Source organism: Melitaea cinxia, chromosome 14 (genome assembly GCF_905220565.1).
Source record: "Melitaea cinxia chromosome 14, ilMelCinx1.1, whole genome shotgun sequence".
Taxonomy (NCBI): Eukaryota; Metazoa; Arthropoda; class Insecta; order Lepidoptera; family Nymphalidae; genus Melitaea; species Melitaea cinxia.
Window position 1 is genome coordinate 8,018,878 of NC_059407.1, and position 26,309 is coordinate 8,045,186.

A 26,309-nucleotide genomic window follows, 5' to 3' on the forward strand; every position below is an offset into this window, starting at 1 on the left:
GTTTAAGTTAAGTTCTAAGGTTTTGGTTAAGTTTAAGTTTCGAATTGAATCAATGTATTATCTATAAACATATAAAAAATCGTTGTCATTCACTCATCACAAAATCCCCAAAACCACTATACGCGTAATGATGAAATTTAGCAGAGGGGTCCCTCCCTCGATGTTACATTAATAAGGTCTAAGAGCTCTCGAAATATTTTATAAAATTCCTGATTTTTTTTTGCTAAAAACTTAAAAATTGTCCCATTTATAGTTTACAACAATATTTAAATATAACGATGAAATGAAATGCAGCTAGACGTTTTAAATTGCCACCGAGACTATCACATACTAGTCCCTTGCCATGTGATGTGGCGCGAAAATGAAATTTTGCATCTTTACCAAAGTTCTGTTTAAAATGGAAAAGATTCAATGAAATTAAATATTTCTTTGAAATGTTGTGGTAAAATGAACTTTGTTACGAAAACTGAAATGAAAAAAAAAAACGAAGGAATGAAAACTTGCTAGCGGGCGTCAGATGTAGCCTAGACGGCAACCACCGGCTACTGCGCTCAGGCATTATATCTAGCTCCTAAACGACTTTTCGACCGATATTCTAACTTTGCAAGTATCTTCAATATACCATTAGCTATTTTGAAAATAAAAAATAAATTAGTCCAACTTTTAAAAAAAATCAAAAATAAATGTGTTTTATATAAAAATATAGGTAGATAGTTTAAATAATTTAAAAATTAACAAATTTTTAAAAATATTATTACAAAGCTCATTTCATCAAGTAAACACTTATTTATCTTGTTTAAAATTTTAAAATAACTTTAAACTGCCTAATATTGGAACTTCCAGTAATATTGGAACCTAATATTGGCTGCCTAATATTGGAACTTCCTGCTGGTTACTCAAAACTTTAATAACTAATAACTCGTTTATTAAACAATATACTATAATAATATTACACATAATATGTATTGTGGGCATACATTGGTATAACATATTCGAAAATTACTAAAATCGGGAACATCAACATTTTCTAGTTGTCCGCTTCGAGGGGAACGCTCCGGTTAGTAAGCGTCTGCTAAGGATGGATATTTCGATAGAGCCGTATTAAAGGGGTGGAAAAAGTTTGTATGAAAGTCCTCCATTTTTTGTGCAAGCTTTAAATTTTGAAGGCAGGTGGTTAACAGTTTGTAGACATCCACTTAGAATTAATTTTGTGACAGGACCACATAAAAAGGAGGTCTACAGTTTTAGTACTACAAATTTGATATTTGACACAAAAGTAGTTTATAGTTAGTCTACGGACGACTATAACAGTTTTTTTGATAGGGCCAGATTAAAGGGGTCTAAGAGCTCTCACAAGTTTGTATGAATTCTACGTGAAAATGGCAAAATCATCTGTGCTCATTTGGCACCACACCACATTGTACCACAATATTTTTTTTTTGTTATATATATTACTTTATATACTCGTTATATATACTTACAATAACATAAATAAAAACAAACATTACAAAAATAATCGTAGTAAAGCACAACACTCTTTTCTATCGCCATGACGTCACTGTCACGACTGGACGACTACGGCGCAGCTGACCTACGGTTTTGAAACTTTCTTAGAGACGTGCTGTGCCGCACGCAAGGAAGCCGCACGCTATATATGAAGTTCGAATCGAAACGACATATCTTTATATATATATATTTCTTGTGTGCGTGTGTATGTCACTGAACTCCTCCTAGACGGCTGGACGGATTTTGATGAAATTTTTATGTGAGTTCAAGGGGATTCGAGGATGGTTTAAATTCACAATTTGGTCCACTGGAAAATGTTTATTTAACTAATTTTTCATTTATAAGTAGTTGTTAATTTTGGAATGCTAAACTTACATTTTTTTTGCTCAACTTACATATAAATAATACATATTTAAATAAATAGATCAGATAAAATTTCCTGTAAAATGACACGAGAAAAGCATTTGTTATAATTATAAAAATAAAATACTCACATGTGTAACTTAACATTTTCAGTTTTTACTTATATTAGAATTTTATAAAAATAAATATGTATTACACCTAGACTCGGGGTAGGAATCGACCCACAACCCCCGGAGCAGAAAGCACAAAAAAAAATGTAGCTATACCAGTCGGCTGTTATCTATAACACAAGCATTAAATTGCTTACTTTAGGAACAGATGACGCTGTGTGTAAATTAGAAATATTTATTTATTTATTATTTATTTATACCTCTTGCGTCACATCCCTAGCGGTCAACTACGGCGACATATCATTTACGTGGAATAAGAGTGCATGTTTTTATTTCAATGTTTCTCAGTACGTGTAGCTCTAAAAGACTTGTTTTTTATACTCAAATGTTGCTGGGATATTCTATTTTCAGAAATGTTGAATTAAAATACGAGAAATATTTTTTTAATAATTTTATTTCATATTTTTGTGGTCCGGGTTTTTTGTCGCCTATAGACGTCGTTGGCGCACAGCAGGCCTAGCATGCGCGCCACGACAAAATTTTGTCTACCCCTTTTCTCGTATTATCTCTCTATGTCTACAGTAGCTAACATGCGTGCACGTGATACTCTTCTCGTTACGCCAATAGAAGAGATAATCATTAAATTTTAGTGATCTGTGATATTTATCTCTACGGAAGCTAACATGATATCGTAATTTTGTCGAATTTTGTCGTTTTAGGAAGAGAAACTTCTCGTCTTCAATATTATCGACGAGAAAGACTATAAGTAAAAAATAAATAAAACCGGGTGCCTATTTTTTGTATACCATGGCGTTTCCCTATTATAATGATATAATTTCGGTATACGAAGAGCGGGAAGCGCGAAAAGTCGAGTGAAGTGTGCCATATAATGGCACAAAAAACGTATTTGCGCCCAGTTGCTTCATAATCTAAAACAATGCGTGATAGAATTACAATTATCTAATGTGCGACAAGATATAAAGCACAACACGAGCATATTGTTTTACATATATAACTAAATTCATTTACTTATGCCGTTTTATTTTCCACATTAGATTTTTTAAATTTGATATACACTTTTTATCTTAGCCAAAAGGCCGAGAACATTGTTAAATAAAACATGTGTCACTCGTTTGAAATTATACTGTGAATCCAAACGTTGGCTCATCCCGGTTCGGCACGATTGGTCAATAACCTTGTAAATTCAACTTTACGACATAAGAAATAAGAATGATATTCAGTTGTGATTATGGTTGATAATGTTTAATTTTTGAAATTCCTTATTGTTTTCTAATGTTTACGCGAATTTTACTCATTTAATAAAACACTTTTTTCGGATTTTATCGCGGTTTATTGTTAACTTTTGATTCCCGACGTTTCGGATACTTTACAGCAACCATGGTCACGGGAGGACTGTATAAATAAATAAGTCCTCCCGTGACCATGGTTGCTGTAAAGTATCCGAAACGTCGAGAATCAAAAGTTAACAATAAACCGCGATAAAATCCGAAAAAAGTGTTTTATTATTTGAAATTCCTTCTTTATTAAAATTTCATAATCTAACGAAGTACAAAGTGTTTTGAATTTTGGAAGTGATAGGCGAAATTTTAAGATTCTTGTATTTCTTGTTTTTTAAATTAGTTTAATAGTTAGTTAGTTATTGTTGTTAGTTAGTAATATTTAGTTAGTGTTTATATTATTCATTATAAAAAAATGGTATATTTTTTTTTAAGGGCAGCACAATTTTCTCTACTCGACAAGGCGAAGTCTTCGGAAGAGAATTTTGTCTCTCGCAGTGCGCATGTTAGGGTAATCGAGAAAATACTCGATGTAGACATTATCTCTCTCTCTCGTCAAGAGATATCTCGTTGTACGCATGCTAGGCCTGCAGGACTCGCAAGCCCTTGTCAAGTATAGGTGACTATGGCGTTCAAAAGGTTAATAGTAATGCATATCTTCATAAACACGCGGACATAATCGCGGGCAACAGTTAGTGTATTATAAAACAAAGTCCCCAAAAGTGTATGTGATCGATTCCCTCAAAATCTACTGAACGGATTTTCATTCGGTTCAAGAGGAAGGTTTACGGAACGGCTAAGCCGATTTTGATGAGATTTTCACTGGAAGTTTGCCGGGATAACTTTGTGACACACTGATTTCAACGAGGGCGAAGCCGCGGGCACTGCTATTTTTTATATATAGATAACATCTCATATCGCCTTTGAAAATTGACTTGATGGTACTATAGCCTTATTTTTTTAACTTCAACTTGAAGAAGTATCACAATAAAAATAACAAATTTAAAAAACATTAAAGGCATAAAAGGGTATCAAGTACCAGCTATTAATCAAAACACAATTTTAAAAAACTAATATTTTAATTAATTTTGTGTTACATATGTAGTACATCAATTTAGTACCTACATTAAGATTTTCTTATACTAATATACACATTCCGTACATAGGAAACAAGAGGTGGTCTTTTTTTGATGCCAGAAATGATTATCAGCTACATGACTTTGTAGTTTTGAATTGAAGTCAATTTTTCAACAAACAAAATGAATGAACACAGCTTTATTACAGTACCCGGCCGTGAATAATACACATTGACCTTTGAAAACAACCCAAGCTGTGCTTTCAAGGATGTGCATTATATATTTATTTTTTGAAAATAGATATAATGTTGACGATCAGCTTCATCACGAATGGTATCCTCGTTAATGGCAAGACTAGTTCATATTATGCTGGTAATTTACTCAAGTAGTAAGTGTTAAATGTTCAAAAATTTAGTTTTCAAAAAATCCTGTTTGCTCTGTTGCAAACAGAAGTGAGAAATCTTCATGTTTATCTCTCTCTCTCTCTTGTCACACTGCCCTGTTAAATAATACTGAAATTTGCCCTAATCTAGATTTATCTTTACTTTATTTCTGACAAATGAAAGCTGAACCAGAAAAACTGTGGACCAAGAAATATTTTTATGAATTAAATTTATTTTAGATTGAAATGCAATTATAAATGATTGATGATAGTATAGATGCTACCCTATTGGGGAATGACACTTCTCCTGACCAAGTTAGAGCCAATCCACTAGCACAACACCACTCTAATGCGGATCGGCTGACCCGACATAAGGTTCTGTCAGTCAGACACTCCTTGACCAAATTATTAATCATACTAGTAATTACGATACTCATTTCCAAGTTGACGTATGGTTAAATTCTTACACCTTTAAGACATTCATATACAAAATAGAAATTTCCATTATTCTGATTTTGATTTTACTATGTTATTATTAAAAGCAACAAATGTCCAGCGGTTTTCAATATTAGCTCCCACGCCACTAGTGGTTATTGCAAACACTTCGTCATGTTTTTGTAACACGTGGTGTATAGTCGCCTGCGAGATGGTCGGAAACAACGCTCGAACATATGATACTACATAGTCAAGACTGGCACCTTGCGGGTGAACCTGGAATATTAATACAAACAATATATATATAAACAGATATCTAAGAATATAAACAGTATTCAATATAACAGTTTATAAAATAGTTTATGTTAAATGTACCTGCAAAAACGCGGACATTACACCGATCAATTTCGCTTCCCCACATTGCAACTCGACGTCCTCTTTCAAGTGAACCTTAGAGTCTACATCTTCGGGAAGGGGAGGCGGGGGCGGCGGCTTGTCTACCGGCGCGGGCAGCGGTGGCTGGGAATTCATTATATTTTTATTTTATTAACTTTTTTAGCCAATGTACAACATTACAATTTTTTTATACAAAAAATTAACAGTATTTTTCATTCAATCACTTCAGCCTAATACAGTCCACTGTTGGACATAGGCCTCCACAAGTTCACGCTAAAAATGGCATGAACTCATGTGTTTTGCCCATCGTCACCACGCTGGGCAGGCGGTTTGGTGACCACAGGGCTGACTTTGTTGCATCGAAGACGCTGCTGCCCGTCTTCGACCTGTGAATTTCAAAACCAGCAGTTGGATGGTTATCCCGCCATCAGTCGGCTTTTAAGTTCCAAGGTAGGTAGTGGAACTGTGTTATCCCTTAGTCGCCTCTTGCGACACCCACGGGAAGAGAGGGGGTGGCTATATTCTTAATGCCGTAACCACACAGCTTGCATTATACATTGCAATTATAGGCTACCTCGACCACCAGAGTGGTGAGCGTGCCGTGTTAACGCGGTTTCCAAACACCGGTGGTCGAGGGTGCGATTTTCGCTCGGAGTGAATATTTTTATTTATGTTGATTGATTTCCGGTCTGTGTCTGACCTTGTGGGTCTCGACACCGTGCCTCGGAGAGCACGTTTATCTATCGTTCCCGTAAGTTATCATAGACAATTGCTAACGATGTTACTCATAGGGGACATATAGGGAATATATCCGCCAAACTGCAGTGAAGCAGTGGTAGATTAAACTCAGTCTTTCTACCACATGGAAAAAGTATATAACTATATACTATGCCCAGCAGTATGATGTTTCAGGCTAAATCAGTCAAGTGGAGGACTAGGAACTTAATCTTACTTTCTCTTTTGCTACGCATTTTTAGGTTTTCATAAGAACAAGATTTTTTTAAACATGTGAGAATATAATTTCAAGCTATGTACATTTGTCTTCACAAACTATTATTTACATAACACTTACATTCTTTTCCATCGCTCCTTGTAATGCTTGCCGAGCTATAAACTGAGCTTTGAATTTTTCCATTTCTTTTTGTGCGTCTGCTTTTATTACATCAACTTCATTCTTGTATGCTTCAAGTTGAAAACGAAGACTTTCATTTTCACGCTGAAAATAAATCAAAAGAATCATTGTATTATTTTATTCCCAAATAATGTCGAATAAAAACTATTTCTAAGTATCATAAATAAAATCCCTTGCCACATCTATCTTATTATGTATATATTATGGTATAGGTTAAGTTTACAATTTGTTAAGGTTTTGTATATATCGAGTCTATCTCTGATACTACTACAGAAAATATTCAAATGTAAGGAACAATAAAACTAAAGACCTGTTCAACCAGTTGTGGATAAAAGTTATCCAGCAAATAAATTACGATTAAACATTAACTCTCCTGCTCCTTTAAGAATTAATTAAGTATAAATTTTATTTCTTTACGCACGCTTGACTTAGGGGGTGAGCTGGTGAATGCGTGACGAGAAAGAGACGAAAAATATGATCAGGCGAGGCGAACGGAAGTTGTGAGAGAGAGATATAAGTTAGTGAAGATAGAATGTTTTACTTCAGTCGTGTGGTCTATAAAGCACACTCGTATTTTTTTTAAAATTTTTAACCTCTTGTAAAATGTAACAAATCTTGTGATCACACTTTTTTGTTCTCGAGCTCCTAAATAATTACCTTTAGTTCTTGTAGTTCTTCATTGTTATTGTCGAAATTAATTACACGGTTATTAAACCCATTAAAGTCTGTATCGTCTCCAAGAAATTTTTCATTAAATTCCTCCTTTAAAGTATTAAACTCCTGAAAATAATTGTCATTATGAAACAATGTTTATTTTGGTTTCGAGAAAGCCCCACGTGCAATGGCGTAGAGTGATTTCTTGCCGCTCGGAGTTCACCGAACATTTGCCATCCCTAATAAATCATTTAATTTTTTTACCGAATTAATTTTACACACTCATTTCAAGCACAATTTTCATTATGTTCATTAAACAAATTAAAAAGGATTCTCAATTCTATCATATTTTTATGTGTCATTTGGATTTTTTTTATTTGTCAATTGATAAAACTCGATGATTTTGCCGCGCCTAATAGTGTGCCGCCGGAGCCATGGGCCCCCGGCACCCCACACGCTACGCCACTGCCCACGGCCTATGTTTTGCAATTAGCTAAAGTAGTACAGATATAAAATAACACGAATCTGTTGGTTAGTGTACAATAGTTTTTAAAACTATGAATAAATATTATTAAGTATAACTAGTAAATATAAAACTAGTAAATTTTATTATACCTTCTCCACACAGTCAACATTTACCTGTAACTGCTGCGAGCCCAGATTCGAACACATAAATCTAACTTCGATTTTTCAACTGTACTGGTTTTTGTCTACGATATAGTTGACTTGCTTTGTAGTTTGACCTTTAACTTACAGTAATTTAAAAAGGGGAGATATAAAGCAATACTTTTCGCCCTCGACTTCGTTGTCCATCGTTGAGTCACGTAAACGAAGACACGGCAAATATTAAACCGAAAATCTATTCGACAATACGAGTAGATTTGTCTTCGCTATTAATTTTGTTACGAAGGCTCAATTACCTGGGTCATTTTCTGCCAAGTTTCGATGTTCTTGCGCTGCGGTTTAGTAAAGTGGTCCCACACTCGCTGATGGGTGGCCGCGCTAAACACTTTCGCCACCTGTTCGACTGATGTTCACAAAGATTATGTTTAGAGCATGAACCGGGCCCCTAGAGAAACATACCGTGGCACTATCGCGACCGCCCAGCCTCGTGAGCCCCAAGGAGCAGACTTTACATTGGATTACGAGCGTTACTACCTAGTCACGGAGCTCACGGTACGGTCGAGATACTGGTGACTGCCGACGATCCTTCGAGACGAGACAAGTGTGGTGTCACGGAGGTTGCCCCGTTACGGTAATATTGTGACAATGTTCTTTTCATTCTATTTTGCTGTGATCGATTAATTATTGAAATTTGAATAAAAAGATATCATTTGTCAATATATTACAACTTACACACAATTCCTGAGTACCGAGAGGAAATCGACATGTCCGGTTGGAGCTCGTAGTTAATTGATGACTAACACTGTCTTCAGTTAAAAATAGAAAAAAAAAGAGAAATTTGTTTCCATTTGTATAATCCTTTATCATTATTTTGTTTATCATTATTTCAATGACACATATATTGGTATAAAACTTAATAGTTTGTTTTTTGCCTGTATACTCCTTTCCATAATACGACACTTTAATCAAAAACCTTGGAAAAGGTATTGACTCTTTAAATAATAAATTAATTAATGATAATTAAAGAATATTTTAAAACAAATACTTTAAATAAGCATAAGTTTTTAAAATATTATCATAAATAAATATAAAATGACCATAATTATATCAAAAAGTTAAACTTACGTATTACAGTGGCAGTCAACGTCTTACCTCAGAGTTTGTAATATTATAGAAATAAATTCTATGGGATGCGTTTGTATAAGAGAGATTAGAGTGACCGACTGTTCATTCACCTAGGTGAATGTATGACGGGAGTTTTCATAGAGAATATAAAAACTTACTTACGTTGCTCAATTATGTTCTGTATATTAGTTTTCACTCTTTCCCTGCATTCTTGTAACTCTTCCTCGGACTGCATTTTCTCGTTAAATAGCCTACGAATGTGTGAATTAGTCGCTTGAATCATTGAATAAAACTGATTGGAATTCTTTTTTGAACATTCTCCCCTTTCTAACCAAGAAATTAATGTCTGCAAAATTAATGAATATCAATGTTGTGAATTGAAAAATTTAATTTAAATGTTTTTAGTTTCAGCACTAACAGGAAGTGTGTTTGCAAAATGTTCTTCACTTTTTATTTTTTCAGCAAGTTGAACAACAGCAGTATTCGAAAATGGTTGTATTCTGACGGGCGAAGGTGATCGGCGATAGTTCATATTGCGACTTGCTATAGCTTCTTGTTGAGCTGTTAATTGCTGTATCTGTTGTTGTTGTAAGCGCACAGCTTGGCGTTGCCGCCTCTCATATTCATTTTGATCATCTCTACTCTACAAAAAAAATTAATAATTGAGTACTACAATAAACAATTTTGACTGGCCATATAGTCACGGTGACCCGTGTTAGTTTACACTTATAATTATTTTATAGTAGATGACTTGGTGAACTTCGAATCACCTTTATATATTTATGAAAAATAAGGACCAAAGACTTTCCGAACGGACCAACAAATATTTGACTACCGTGACGTGACAATTCTTTTTTACAAAAGACATCAGATGTTTCACAGCTACGAAAATCTTGTATTGGAAAATTAAATTGTCGTTTTTACTACTTTTCGATACTTATTATTTATGTTTGGCACCGTTTAAACCCTCTCTAAACTTCAAGAAATATTTCAAGATCAAAATTCGTCAAATCAATCAAGCGATTTTCAAGTTTTAGCAAAACAAACAAACAGCAAATTTTATGTATATTATAAGCCTGATTAATGTTCTTCGAAAAATCCCTTGACCATTAAAAATAAGTAATAATATTTATGAATACATTTAAATAAAATTACCAAGGCATAATCAACGTGAAGCCAGCCACTAGTAGCGTGAGAATCTTCGTCTTCTTCCTTGTCATCTTTATCCTTACTCAAAAGCTTTATTTTGTAACCTGATATAGCCATCGCTGCATCTACACAATTTTCTCTGTCGAAACGTATATGACAAAAATTTTTTTTCGACAATCTTAAAATTTGGATCCTGCCATACCGTTCAAATATCTCTCGAACGGTTGTTTCTCGTATCTTATCAGGTAGGCCGCCTACAAATATAGTTCGACAACCTGGAGGCCTTGATCGCCGTGGAGGCTGCTGAATTCCCAGTTCTGGTGGAGTCAATTTGCAATGTTTCAAAGTTATTTCTTTCTTCTCGTGTGTCACTTCATTTCCCATATTGGGAAACATTCCCATCATAGCAGGATCCACCATGACTCCTCCCATCATACTCATCTCCATTGATGAAGGTGCTGGAGGCACAGACTGTGGTGTGAGTGTTGACATCTCCATTGGTGCTTGAGCTATCATTTCCATCCCCGGCCCCTGCATCATGTCCATACCCGCAGCAGGCATCATGCTTCCACCCATCATTGCATTGGGCATCAACATATTGAACATACCACCCATCATCATGTTCCCTTAAATAAAATAAGTAGAAATTTTTATCAGGTGTTCGACTCTTAGCTGCGTTCCTTCAAATGGTCTGATCTGTGTGAATGTAGGTGTAATAAATCACACTGCGTGAAAAAAAATCCTAGACCATGTTTAAATGTTACTTTATTTTAACAGACAAGCTACTTTGATATACTCGTTCCACATGATACCTTTCATAAGCACGTAATCATCATTACAGCCTATACAGTCCACTGCTGGACATAGGCCTCCACAAGTTTACGTCAAAAATAACGTGAACTCATGTGTTTTGCCCATAGTCACCACGCTGGGCAGGCGGGTTGGTGACCGCAGTACTGGCTTTGTCGCACCGAAGACGCTGCTGCCCGTCTTCGGCCTGTGTATTTCAAAGCCAGCAGTTGGATGGTTATCCCGCCATCGGTCGGCTTCTTAAGTTCCAAGATGGTTGTGGAACCTTGTTATCCCTTAGTCGCCTCTTACGACACCCACGGGAAGAGAGGGGGTGGCTAAATTCTTTAGTGCCGTAGCCACACAGCAGCATAAGCACGTAAGCAGGGCTATAATTTAAAATTAAAAATAAAAACCGTTTTCATATGCAGTTCTTTACTTGTATGCGGTAGTTAGTATTAAAATTCCACTTTATCAACGTTTTTAGGGCTAATCAAAATAGTATTGGATGGTTATGCAGAAGTACATTGCCAGAGTAGCTCATGTATTAAGACAAAGTATAATTTTAAAAAGGGCTAGGAACTTTTTTTTGTACATGGAATGTGATCTATTATACATACAGAATCCCAGAACAGAGCATTTGAAGGGACGAAGTTAGGAGTTGAACACCCAATAAATACAAGGTTGAGGCAAAAAGTTTCCAAGGATTCATATTTTTTTAAATATTAGCTATACTTGTGATAATCCAGTATAATTTCTTACTTTTCCAGTCAATTGTACCTGTACCTGTTCAATATTTTCACATACTGTCACATTTGTAATATTTAAAGAGATATAGATATTAAAACTGCTATTTTTTTCTTTCCTAAAACTTACACACAATGTGGGGAAGGACAACAAGGACCTGTGGTAGTGAATATGAAGAAATAAAATAGAAAAACTGTTGAGTTGTCTTTAGCATAATCCTGGAACCTTTTTGATCTAGCCTAATATTAAATAAATTTGAAAAATAATATCAATAATTGTTTGCTCGCAAACGAAAAAAAACCGACTTCAATTACATCGACAAGTAATACAACGTAGATCGACGAAAAAATAGTCAAGTAACTACGCGTTATCAAAGATTACTCAAAAAGTAGTTATCAGATCTCAATAAAATTTATATGTGACCACATGACAAACACCAGCTTTCGATTAAATTAAAAATTATTAAAATCCCAGTAAAAAAGTTATTGCGGATTTTCAAGAGTTTCCCTCGATTTCTTTGGGATTTCATCATCAGATCCTGGTTTCCTTATCATGGTGCCAAACTAGGGATATCTGCTCTCCAACAAAAAAAAAAAGAATTATCAAAATCGGTACATCCAGTAAAAAGTTATGCGGTATAATACAACGTAGGTCGACGAAAAAAGCGTCAAGTAAAAACGCATTATTAGATATAACTCGAAAAGTAGTTGTTATATCTCAAATAAATTTAAATGGGACCAATTGACACACATCACCTTTCGATTAAAAAAAAAATTGTCGAAATCGGTTCACACGGTCAAAAGTTCTGATGTAACATACATAAAAAAAAAATACAGTCGAATTGAGAACCTCCTCCTTTTTTGGAAGTCGGTAAAAAAAATCTATACCTTGGGAATAAAGGTTTTGCATCATCATGGGAGTCATAATATTTGGCATGTTATCAGAATTTTTACTTTGATCTGCATTTTTGTTATCTCTTCTGCGTCCATTATTATCTCCTCTCATAGGAGACCTTGATCTATCTCTTCTTCCTGAATAGAAATACAAAGTTATTGAATCACATTTATGTATCATTAATATTTGATTTTCAATTTTAACCTACTTCATTTGTGATCATTAATTGGGCAATCTTAATTTAAAAAATAAAAAGGTTAAGAGTCAATGATCAACTATAAAACACAATTTTAAACTTTAAATACAAATTTTGTAAAATTCATACAAATTATGATAAAATTTATTTATTGCGGAACTCGTGATTTCTAAACTATAAAAAAAAAACAACTAAACATCCTCCAACCTTGATGTCTGTCTGGAAATTTGTATCACAATGCTTAATTTTCCAAAATTTAATCAGTTCAAAAATCAAAATCTACACCGCATTACAAACATGAATTGTATTATTATCTAAAAGATCAAAAAATTGTACATTAAATATTTATAAAAATTAAATAGTAAAGAATTAGAGAGGATTATGATTAATCATAACCAAAGTGACTAGAAATTTATTTGAGAAAATTTTAAAACAAAATTAATTAGGTTTATCTGATTTAGAATGATCTACATCAAAACTTGACATAAGTACTCAAAAACAGTGCCTATGCACTTTTCTGATCCTACAGTTATCATAGTAATAACTGCAGAATCGAAAGCTATTTTAAATTGATATCTAGAAAACGGCTGCGTGACCAGTATTTTACTTAGAAGTAGAACCAGTACAATATCTAACACATTTACTTCAAAGCTGACAGGATGTAAGAAATGGATGTGTGGTAATACAGAATTTGTATGTTTCTCGGAAACCAACTACTTTAAGGGTCAACAAGTCGACGGCGCGAACTCGTTGGTAGGCGAGGCCTAAATGAATGCTATTTCACCTGACATAGTGTGCGAACGGGAAAGACTCCGAGAAGAGCAGTGAGAAAATATCGCGCGCGTACATGTGACAAGCTAGCAAATGCGTTTACGATCTCATTGACGACCTCCGTAGCGCGGTGGCTAAACCGCCACCACTATGAGTCTCGTGAGTTCCGAGTCTGGGAATCCCATCTGGGATCCATCTGGGAGTTAATATGTAGATTTTTTATTATTATTAGTATATAACTGAAAAAAAAATTGCGTGTACATACATTTTGGCATTTCATTTTTATTTATATAAAGATATCATAATATAAATAAATGAAAAGAAATAGATTAGTACGTATTATCATAGAGAAATAAATAATCAATACCTAATAATAACATTACTGAAATAATCTCAATCTCAAAAAACATCAAACAACCAGTCACATTATTAGCATTAAATCGCTACATGGTAACCCATAACAAGACTGCTTACTGTAGATGTTTTTTTTTTTTTTTTTTTTTTGAACACCAATGACAATAAAATAAAAAACATAAAATAAATAATTTGGGGCGCAACGGTAGGTAGATACCTATATTGTAGGTATAAAGCGCGCGTCGGCATCGGCGCGGCTCATTTTTTAGATTATGTATAGTAATTACCTACCTATTTCTTTTCAAGATATTTTTGAGATATGAGCTATCACTTTCACAGTATACAACAAAGTCGCTTCGCGCTCTCTGTTTGTCCCTATGTATACTTAGATCTTTAAAACTACGCGACGGATTTTGATGCGATTTTACTACATAGGGTGATTCAAGAGGATGGTTTATATGTATAATACATGCATAATATAGTAGAGAAACACTGATAATTTTAGAGGTTTCTAATGTGATGTCGTTAATAAACACATTTTTTTGCGCTTACATTGCAAACGCTCGCGCTGGCTGAAGAACCCTACGAGATGGATCAAAATATTGTACTATAGTATTGTAGATCTTAAAAAGATCTACAAAAAAGTCCGCGATGGTATATGTCTATCTCTTAGGGATAACCCACAATAAACCATTTTTTATCCTTTACTTTTTACGAGAAATAATGTCTTATTTACGAAGCAATTTTAAGCAATACAGCATTAATTCTTGTCCCATTAAGTATCTTCAATACACTATGCATTTAATATAGATCAATATAGCTCTTTACAGCATGTAATTTAAATGAATATTTTCGAAGATATTACAAATTTAAATTGCAAGGACATAACTGTTGCGGCGGATTATGAAGATATTCCTGTGCTTCATTTAGTCTCAAAGTGTCAAAATTTTCGGAAGTAGTGAGACTACTAACTATACTAAAATAAAGAATAACCTCCCCAAGCAATCACACTAACTAAAAGCAAAGGCTTGTGTTATGTTACCATGTACCTAGTGAACTAGGGGTGATCCTAGTATAATCATACATAAATACATACACACCTAGACTCGGAATATACATACTGGTTAAAGTTTAGATTATGCTCACAAATCCCCATAAATCGACGGTCCATAATCTAAAGTTTTTAGCCTAAATTTTTTTTGTTGCGCCGTGCGGGATCGAACCTGTGGCTTCACGAGTCCCTCAGCTGGCGACTTAGCCACCGCGCTACGGAGGTTGTCAGATGTATGTAGCTAGTTAATAAATTAAAGCTACATAGGTACGCTGCGGTAGGTACGCATTGCCTACAGGATCCTACAAGGATTACAAATTAGGTACAACTAAAGGGAAAGGGAATTTACCGCAATTGTAAACCATTTTCTATAAATCACGATAAAAACAAAATTTCGATTAAATTGTTTTTTTTTCATAGTATTAGGGAAAGCGATGATTTATATAAAACCCTAAATCTCTTGCTCCCAAGTGCCCCAAAGATATCATTTAGGTAAATAGTATAACTAATAAATATAGTTTTTAGAATAATTAACTTCCGATTACTTTCTAGTTCATTTCCTTGTAGAACGCAATAATAATAAAAAACACAAAATATTTTTCACACTACTTATAAATTTCGCGCTAACACGAACAATCAACCGCTGCAATGAATAAGAGCATTCATGTTTACGTAAATACGTCTGTCTACCTTTGATGTACCTACTGCCGCGACACGCGACAACGACGCGACTGTTGCCTATTTCTTGTCAAAATAATTGTGTTTGCTCGCAAACGAAAAAAAAACCGACTTCAATTACATCGACGAGTAATACAACGTAGATCGACGAAAAAATTGTCAAGTAACTACGCGTTATCAAAGATTACTCAAAAAGTAGTTATCAGATCTCAATAAAATTTATATGTGACTACATGACAAACATCAGCTATCGATTAAATTAAAAATTATTAAAATCGGTACACCCAGTAAAAAGTTATTGCGGATTTTCAAGAAGTTCCTTCGATTTCTCTGGGATCCCATCATCAGATCCTGGTTTCCTTATCATGGTACCAAACTAGGGATATCCCCTTTCCAACAAAAAAAGAATTATCAAAATCGGTACATCCAGTAGAAAGTTATGTGGTATAATACAACGTAGGTCGACGAAAAAAGCGTCAAGTAAAAACGCATTATTAGATATAGCTCGAAAAGTAGTTGTTAGATCTCAAATAAATTTAAATAGGACCAATTGGCACACACCACCTTTCGATTAAAAGAAAATTTGTCGAAATCGCTCCACCCAGTCAAAAGTTCTGACATAAAAAAAAAAAATACAGTCGAATTGAGAACCTCCTCCTTTTTTGGAAGTCGGTTAAAAATATTGTGAACGGTTTAGCAAGGACCACCAATTGTCAGCGTATACCTATATCAGATTCGCATTCGAGGCTATGTTCACAGAATTCATAAAAATTTGCGAGTCTTTTAAACCTATTTAGTTATTGTGTAAAATGTTGCTGGCAGGTTACTAAGAACTTAGTAAACGACTAGAAAAGGTACTTTACTTATTGACAACATTGATATGTAAATAATTGTGTTTGCTCGCAAACGAAAAAAAAACCGACTTCAATTACATCGACGAGTAATACAACGTAGATCGACGAAAAAATAGTCAAGTAACTACGCGTTATCAAAGATTACTCAAAAAGTAGTTATCAGATCTCGATAAAATTTATATGTGACCACATGATAAACATCAGCTTTCGATTAAATTAAAAATTATCAAAATCAGTACACCCAGTAAAAAGTTATGCGGATTTTTGAAAGTTTCCCTCGGTTTCTCTGGGATCCCATCATCAGATCCTGGTTTCCTTACCATGGTACCAAACTAAGGATATTCCCTTTCCAACAAAAAAAGAATTATCAAAATCGGTACATTCAGTAGAAAGTTATGCGGTATAATACAACGTAGGTCGACGAAAAAAGCATCAAGTAAAAACGCATTATTAGATATAACTCGAAAAGTAGTTGTTAGATCTCAAATAAATTTAAATGGGACCAATTGACACACACCACCTTTCGATTAAAAAAAAATATGTCGAAATCGGTCCACACGGTCAAAAGTTCTGATGTAAAATACATAAAAAAATACAGTCGAATTGAGAACCTCCTCCTTTTTTGGAAGTCGGTTAAAAACTATAGATCAATGATTGACAAGCATTAATTCCGCCGATAATCTGTCACGCAGTTTGGTGGATTATAAAATTCTACAGTATTTGGTCAAATAAAGAATTTATAATAATAATAATAATTATTATTATTATTATTGATTGTTTTATAGAGAAACAATATACAAGTCACTTCCCTTCACTGTACTAATAATAGCGATTAGCGAGACAAAGTCAAAATTCAAACGCAACGTATGTTTCACTCAAAATGGGAATTCAAAGTAATAATAAGACAGGCAGCAGAACAAGACATTGTTTAATAATAATGTAAAGCCGCGCGCGCGGATGGCGCGGCGCTTGCCTTCCCTCCCACTCCCCGCGCGTAGGTTGAAAGGCACATAGATTCATAACTAAAACGACCGCGTAAAAAAATGTGAATAGACTTTTAGCATAACAGTTATTATAGAAAAACTACTAAATGTATCTTTTCGAAATAAATTTATTTCCGCTTTTGAATAACTAAACTATATCGGTATGGGCTTTATTTTAGAGTTTTCTTTCTCCGTATACTATTTATTTTCGCCCAAAGTTGGGCTAAAATCAGTGTTGAAATACGAAAGTTTAGAAGCTTGTATTTTTTAAATGTACACTTTTTTTACGGTTTTGAGTACATACATACATAGATAATGACGAGATCAATTGATATTATCCTTAATTTTGAATGGTCAACGTCGAACATTGTAGTAGTTACTGTTATACGTTTGTATGGAAAGACGAGCGACTTGTTTAACCTTAAGGCATGTATGTCAGATACAAGTGTATTTAGATGATAATTTTTGGTACTTTTGTGATTAGAATCTTAAGAATCTTATTACAATTTAATCTTAGAATAACTTTAATGTGGAACTTGATTAAAGGACTAGGTCTTTAAATTTACCTTATCTTGATACAATTTTTTTTTCTTCTATAATTAATTATTTTTGGTTAGGCTTTAGATAAAGAACCGCCATTTTGAAGTTAGATAGATTAGGGTTATTTATTTATTTTTTGTAAGAAATTATGCCGATAAACGGTTAAATTTTGAGCTTAGATAATTCGACGGTTCTTAATCTAAAGCCTTACCTTATTTTTTCCTACTAGGTATATAGTCATTTACCCGGCAAATATTGAATGAAAAGATAAAATTTATTTCAATATTCACATTCAACGAGTTGGCCGAGTACATCTACGGTCTAGGTGTATTGTATGTGAAACCATTGGGCTAAAAAATAGACAAGAATAGCGTCGTCTAGTGAAAAGCTAGCATACAATTAAAACACCTATTTCATAGAATTGACTGCGACTATCGAAAACAAAATGATTACCTGACATTTCTTCCTTCAAACACTGCAATCAGCTAGTTGATAGACACAAGAAGAACGCAAGTATTTTAATTAATATGAAAGTCAATTTTTACTCTAAAATCACTGAGTGTTTTATAATAAGGATTATTTAAAAAAAAATATGGTGGTCCGTGGTATTATATATAAAAAAAATCTGACCGTTCGTTTTGATGAATACTACCATAGAGTAGAACACAGATTAGAGACTAGTAGAGATGGGTTATTCACTCATGAGGTGCCATTTGAGGTACTCGTGATCGAAAATTGAAAGAGTTACTCAAACAATATCACCTCATTCGTTTACGCGTCCTCACATTGACATTATTGACGTGACTCATGAGGACTTGACGAGGACGATTAAATCTCACCTCTATGAGGACGATTCTTTGAGGATAAGGTCGAAGTACTTATTTCATAATTGAACAGCGAGTTAGAGAATGAGTAAGGTGAGGAGTCAAATCCCCATATGATTATTTTTTTCTTTTTTTTCTAATTGTACTCGCGATTTTTTTATTTAAATAACCAGTTCATATTTCTTATTATTATTTCGGTAAAATTGAAAAATATTATTCATTTTTTGTCAATATGTAATTCGTATTTAAATATGATTTCCAAAAAACACGTTTTACTAAAAATACCGAGCTAAAGTCAATAACCCAGGAACTCTAATTTGAAAAATCATTTAAAACAAAACATTATTTATGAATAAATATTTGGTTTAGTGTTAAATAATATGTAACGTTTAACAGCACGCATCAAAATGCGTCATTCTAAGAAGCAAAGTGATAATTATAAAAAATAAAAGTAGTGTATCGTTTATAAGTTAGCTACTCGTGAGGCATGCGTGACTCACGCTTGCCGCTTCCTCGGACAATCGGATGAGTTCGGCTGTGCTCGTACGATACCTCGCCTCAAGTTGCCTCAAATGAGGGGTATCTCGTGAGGCCTCAATAGCTGAAATGAGGGGCTTCTTCATCCTCAAATTAAAATGACGGGTTACTCATCACTAGAGACTAGAGTAGAATCTGTGTGACCAGATTTCATTTAACGAATCTACTGCTTTTGGAGGTTAAAAACTACTAAATTCTACCAAAAGAGAACGAGAAAATACTAAAAATCTATTACATGTTTTCGCTGTTGTGTTACAAAGAAAGAGTAAAATATTGTTTTCTTGATTATAACGATAAAACAATAAGATGAACAAAGAAAACACCGTAAATTAGATAAATCAATGTTTATTACTTTAATTAAAATCTACAGAAATATAGGAATTTTTAAATTGTGATCGAGTTATGGTCGGTTTATTATGTTGGTTAACTTTGTCATAAAGCTGTTTTGAGTCCATTACTTTGATTTGAAAGCCCTATTTCTTAGCATCTATAACCTATTCCACTTTTTTATTGAAATTTTGTGTTTCACTCGGAACTGATAACCGTGGGAAGCCCCTACATTCCAAGAACAATAATATTTGATTCTTAGTAACTATAAAATACAGTTTAAATTAGCTTGTTTAAGAAGAGGCCCGTATAAAATGCCTCTGGGAAATATCATAGTCTTGGGTAGCACATGTACGATGTACTAATAAGTTACGTTACTTAGTAGGGTACGAAATGTAATAGTACCAAACGTCAATCGCTATTCGAACCTAATCGGACTAATCGTACACTGTAACAGTACTATCAACTGTATAATCTATGTTACTTGAACTACGTTTACCGCGGTCCGACGAGTTTGTATTGTAAGTCTATAGGTCCAAGTATCACACTCTCCGATTGTCCAACTGTCTGACTGTCCGAGATAATGTTATTCGTACCTTCGTACGACGTTCGTTAGCTGTATAAAGAAATAGAGCTATACAGAAGAACTGTACGAAAGAACGAGTTACATCGCAGTTACATTTCGCGTTTTAATGTCCCCTTTTTAATCAAAGTTTTATGAACATAACGTAAATTAATTCCTTTTACGTAAAAGTATTTTTTTTTGTCATAGTTTTTGTTTAGCGTGGGAAAGTAAAAATTGCGAATTTTAGTGATTAAAAAAACCTTTACAATACACTTTTACGTAAAAGGAATTTGCTTACGTTATCTCTATGGGAATCAAATAATTTGTATAATGAGGTTTGTTATTTCACAATCGTATCTTTAGTGCTAAAAGGCAAAAAAAAAACAAATTGATGAAAAAAAAAAGTATTTCGAACTGTGCACTGTTTTGTAGCCAGGTACTATTTATTATCATTGGTCACTAATAGTACTAATAAGGTGTACTAGTACATACGAATATAGTGCGCATCTGACAATGTCCGATTAAGCCCAAGACTAAAGTACCATTCATGGAGCATAGAGAAATTCTTTTAATTTTTATTTTTATTCTTTTTTTAAATTTTATTTTTTCTCTATGCTCCATGTCTTAGATCTTAGACGAAGAAACCTCGCGAAGAAACCTTTATTTTTGTTTTGAGATATTATTTCCCACGTGACATTAGCGAAATGATGTGTCAAACTGACACAATCACACAAAAGCCATTAAGCCAAGAACTGACTGAGATATTATATCTTTTTAATGTTATTACTTTAAATGGTTGATTTTTCGGATTGTTGGTTTAAAAAATAACCTGGGTTAGGTAAAAATAAATTTTTAATTGTTTATTTGTATATGTGTTATTTAAATTATTTGATCTCTCCTATTGTTGACGAAATTTGGGTAACTCTCTAACTAATGCTCATTATTTCAGCGATATGTTATTCACAAATGCACTTATTTGTTCACTTATCGATAGCTAGTCAACTAGTTCTTCAGGTTAAATTAATTTTTAAGGCCTACAGATTGAGGTCGAAGGCCTTAAATGTTACCTCTAAATAAAACTACAATACACATGTTGAATTAGCTCAAATTTAGACAATAGGTTAGAAATTGTGAATTGATCAATAAAATTTAAGTTAAGTTTTTTCAGCTCCAGTTGCCAATTAAATTGGTCTTTGTCTTTTATGAAAACTAGGTCAGCAAACAAGGAAACAGCTCACCTGATGGTAAGCGATTACTGTAGCATATAGATGCTTGCATAATATGCCAGAACCATTACAAATGCGTTACTGACCCAATCTCCCCTGACCCAGGACTTACCACAGGACTACAACATTGCTTGAATGCAGTATTATTTAGCTCTGATCTTCTTTAAGGTTGAGGTTCAGTAGGATATTTCCTGCTGTGCCCTGCCCTTTTTTTTAGATGGGGAAATGCAATTTACGCATTAACCCTGCCACACGAGGGTGATGGTAGTGTGGAACTCCCAGCCTAAAGTGCAATGCCAGACTATCCACTAAAACCCACATCTTTTTTCCGCCGGCGTCTTAATAAATATCCCCATGGGATCGCCTTCGCACATTACCACGATGCCCTTCCGGTGATGGCCTTTCGGCCCCGTTGGAAGGGATGCTCAACTTTTCTAAGTCAATTCCTCCGCCGTCTGCAAGAAAGAGGCGAGATGCAGGAGCTGCTCTACAGGCTAGCTGCTAGTTCAGGCGACCGTGAGGTCCAGCCCGTCCTCGGCCACCGGGCCGCACCTAGCAGCCCCGCAGAAACTGCAGGGCGCCCAGGGCTACCCGCAAAGCAAACCCCATCCACCATGTGGGGGAAGGAAAACCCCACCCCTACGTCTCCGCGCCGTCTCAGCGCCACACACACCGCCGCAGCTCCGTGCCAACAGGCCTGCGTTCACAGGTCCACTCTGAGAACCCGGAGCACATCGTCTGGTTTTGGTTCCGCGGGGGTCCAAAGACCCATACCACCCACAGCGGTTAAACCGCGAGCGGAGTTTCGCTATCCACCACCCGGGGACACGCCGAATAGGAGTTCAGCAACTCCCTCGGTTCCTGCTGTGCCCTACCTCTGGTGTTCAGTGAAATATTTTGTTATTTAAACACCCCATAAGATCTTTTATGTTTTCCTTTGAAGATATTGCTAATTATAAACCTCCATAACTAAGCATGAATACCAAAATTAAGTTCTAATAAATTGGTCTGAACTAGCATAAGTATAAATGATTGTGTTGTTTCAGATTCGGTTGACATTTAATATATAAATGGCTGACTCTTTTCATCTTTATTCAAACCAAATTGATGAACAATAGTCTATTGTGTCTTCTCCATCATAAGTGACATTGGCGAAATTTACCATGCTTCTGAAATTCACCAAATTAACTAATTGTTGATGTTATAATGACAATTTGTTCTTTATTTTAAAACTGTAAATAAAACATTTTATTTAAAAAATGTTTGTCGCAGCAGAAATGAAAGATGTTATTAGAGTTACACCTGAAAACTTCCATCACAGTCTAAAACATTCAATAACAACCTTATTAAATAGAAAACTTGCAAACAAGGTAAATAATTGGGAAATAACCCTTAATATTTAAATTTTACGTGTATAATTTTATGATATTTTTTATCCATTGAGATTATGTAATATTTAAGGCCTGCTGTGCTGTGTGGCTACGGCACTAAAGAATTTAGCCACCCCCTCTCTTCCCGTGGGTGTCGTAAGAGGCGACTAAGGGATAACAAGGTTCCACAACCATCTTGGAACTTAAGAAGCCGACCGATGGCGGGATAACCATCCAACTGCTGGCTTTGAAATACACAGGCCAAAGACGGGCAGCAGCGTCTTTGGTGCGACAAAGCCAGTACTGCGGTCACCAACCCGCCTGCCCAGCGTGGTGACTATGGGCAAAACACATGAGTTCACGTTATTTTTGACGTAAACTTGTGGAGGCCTATGTCCAGCAGTGGACTGTATAGGCTGTAATGATGATTATGTAATAATTATATCAATTTGAAACTTTCAGGTAGTTTTAAATGTAGGTTTATGCATCGCACTGTATGATATTACACATATAGGCCATTCTTACACTTTTCCTGGCGATGGTTCGTCACATACTGAAGTAAAATTCAAGTACATAGTGTTTAGACCACTTGTTGAAGAAATATTAATAGGAAAAATACGGAGTTGTAGTAGAGAAGGTGTTCACGGTAATAAAAATAAGTTTAAAAATTTATTATTACATTTAAATTACAAATAAAGTGGACAAATTTTTATATTATTAAATATTTATTTCAGTTACGTTGGGTTTTTTTGATGATATTTTAATACCGGTCAATGCTCTACAACATCCATCTAGATTTGATGAAACAGATCAGGCTTGGGTATGGGAGTATCCAAAAGAAGATGGAGAAAAACATGACCTGTTTATGGATGCAGGTAGTTGGAGAAACTATTAAAAATATGAAATTTAATGAATTGTACAAAACGTACTAAATTAATTTCTGTTAATTTTATTTACAGGCGAGCCAATTAGATTTAGAGTGACGAGTGAGGTCTTCGAAGAAAGTTTGCCTACTGGTCCACCTGGCAGTGAACGTCCTGTACATACTATTGCCCCTTATAAACTTACAGCTGCTATTAATGAACCAGGCCTAGGTTTACTGACGTGGTGGGAAACAGCCGCTCAAGGAGATGACGATGACAATAATGATGACCAAGATAATGAATAATAATATATGTATTAATATATTTTTATTAATATATTAATAATTGTCATTAAAACGATCCAATCTGTAGCAACCCAATGCTAGGCATGGGCCTCTTAGATCTCCATGTAGGAGAAAGGTAGAGTCGGAACTTAATCCAAGACACTGCAGGTCGGCGTATATATTCCCTACTATGGGTGACGATCGATATCAGGTGTCTATGACAACCGAGACTGACTGCTTGTCCGAGGCACAGTGGCGAAACCAACAGGGTCAGACAACCAGACAGGAAATGAAATATTGTAAATACAAATAATTAATTAAACATATTCCCGAGTGGGAATTGAACCTGTACCAGGACTGTTTCCTTTATTATCTGCTATTTTTAAAACAAACCATCACTACATAGTATAAAACAAAGTCGCTTTCTCTGTCCCTGCACATGTATGTACGCTTAAATCTTTAAAACTACGCAACGGATTTTGATGCGGTTCTTTTTAATAGATAGATTGATTCAAGAGGAAGGTTTATATGTATAATAACATCCATTAAATAGTGGAGTAATACTGTTATTTTTGAGTTTTCTAATGTTATGTCGTAAATAATTATTATTTTTTTCGCTTAAATTGCAAACGCAGGCTGAACCCTACGAGATTTATCAAAATAATGTACTAAGTATTGTACACATTGAAAAGGTCTACAGAAAACTCCGCGATGGTATATACCTATCTCTTATGGATATCCCACAATAACATTTTTTTGTCATTTACTTTTTACGACAAATAATGGCTAATTTTCGAAGCGATTTTAACCAATACAGCATTAATCCTTATCCAATTAAATACCTTAAATATATTTTTTATTTAATATAGATCTATATGGCCCTTTACAGCATATGATTTAAATGAATATTTTCGAAGATATTACAGATTTAAAAATCGCGGTACGTAGCGTTTGCGGCGGTTCCGGCCGGCTTTTACTCTAAGTTAACGCGTGCGGGCCACGGGCAGTAATGAATAAATCAAAACTACTGTATCGATTTTAATCATTTTTTCAGTGAATGTCATAGGCTATAATTATATTTTATACCCGTCGCTAGTCCTGTCGCTAGTTATACAATATGTCATAATACTGATGAGGCTAATAATTATTTGGATAGACTGATTTCGGGAACTGCTAGTACCTAACAAACTAAATACGACAACTTCTAAAAAGAAATAGATTATATATATATATATATATATATATATATATATATATATATATATATATATCGAGGTCGCGGGTTGTAATATTGGCCATATAGATATTTGTCGTGGTCTGGGCGTTTGTGCTTGTGTATTGTGTGTTTTTCGGACTCCCGTTATAGGAGAAAATCCTACTGGAGGCCGTTGAGTGTGAAGCGTTTATTATTTATTTGTTTTAAATGAAATAAATCTTAAAATTTTGTACCAATAGAATCCTGTCTATTTTTAGAGGCCTAACAGATATACTCTGAAAAGTGCACGCCACCACGCCCTCTAGTATATTGTTTAGAAAGTAATAGTCGACCGTACAACGATTATAGGTTCTTGCAGATAATCACACATTGCCTGATTCATTAGTTTATTATTTGAAAGGCCGGCAAAGCGCCTGCTAATCCTCTGATGTGGCGGGTGTCAGTGGATGTTGTTTTCACTTTCCACCAGTTGAGCCAACTGTCCATTTGTCCTCTTCTAAAAATATATATATTTATACCTAGTAAAAAATTGAAGTTTTTTCAGTCTTCATTTTCAAGAGGTTTTTTAGTTTATAATATCCTAACATAATAAAAAAAAAAAAAACTTTATTTCATCAAGTGGTTCTCGCATTATTTTTACTATAATAATATTCAAATTATTGTGTTTGCTCGCAAACGAAAAAAATGACTTCAAATACATCGACAAGTACAACGTAACTCGAAAAAAAAACAAGTAAATGCGCGTTATTAAAGATTACTCAAATACCAGTCATCAGATCTCGATCAAATTTAAATTGGACTGCAAGACAAGCTTTACTGCTTAAACTTTCGATTAAAACAAGAATCATCAAAATCGGTATACCCAGTAAAAAGTTAATAATACAACGTAGGTCGACGAAAACATAGTAAAGTAAATACGCATTATTAAATACCTGTACTTCGAAAAGTACTTGTTAGATCTGAATTAAATTTAAATGGGACCACATGCCA

General features: G+C 34.5%; 2 protein-coding genes across 2 annotated transcripts; one reads left to right on the forward strand and one right to left on the reverse strand.

Moving 5' to 3' along the window:
- Positions 1-4,996: 4,996 nt before the first annotated feature.
- LOC123659697 (ecto-NOX disulfide-thiol exchanger 2-like) lies at positions 4,997-18,787 on the reverse strand. The gene is made up of 10 exons (XM_045594886.1): positions 18,561-18,787; positions 12,674-12,817; positions 10,257-10,876; positions 9,520-9,744; positions 9,264-9,447; positions 8,273-8,379; positions 7,356-7,478; positions 6,639-6,782; positions 5,546-5,689; positions 4,997-5,446 (listed from the first exon to the last, which is right to left on the reverse strand). The coding sequence occupies exons 1-10, from the start codon at positions 18,565-18,567 to the stop codon at positions 5,240-5,242; spliced, it is 1,905 nt and encodes a 634-aa protein (XP_045450842.1). The 5' UTR covers positions 18,568-18,787; the 3' UTR covers positions 4,997-5,239.
- A 4,058-nt stretch (positions 18,788-22,845) lies between these two features.
- LOC123659633 (DNA-directed RNA polymerase III subunit RPC8) lies at positions 22,846-24,454 on the forward strand. The gene is made up of 4 exons (XM_045594834.1): positions 22,846-22,956; positions 23,419-23,602; positions 23,691-23,831; positions 23,916-24,454. The coding sequence occupies exons 1-4, from the start codon at positions 22,846-22,848 to the stop codon at positions 24,122-24,124; spliced, it is 645 nt and encodes a 214-aa protein (XP_045450790.1). The 3' UTR covers positions 24,125-24,454.
- Positions 24,455-26,309: the final 1,855 nt, after the last annotated feature.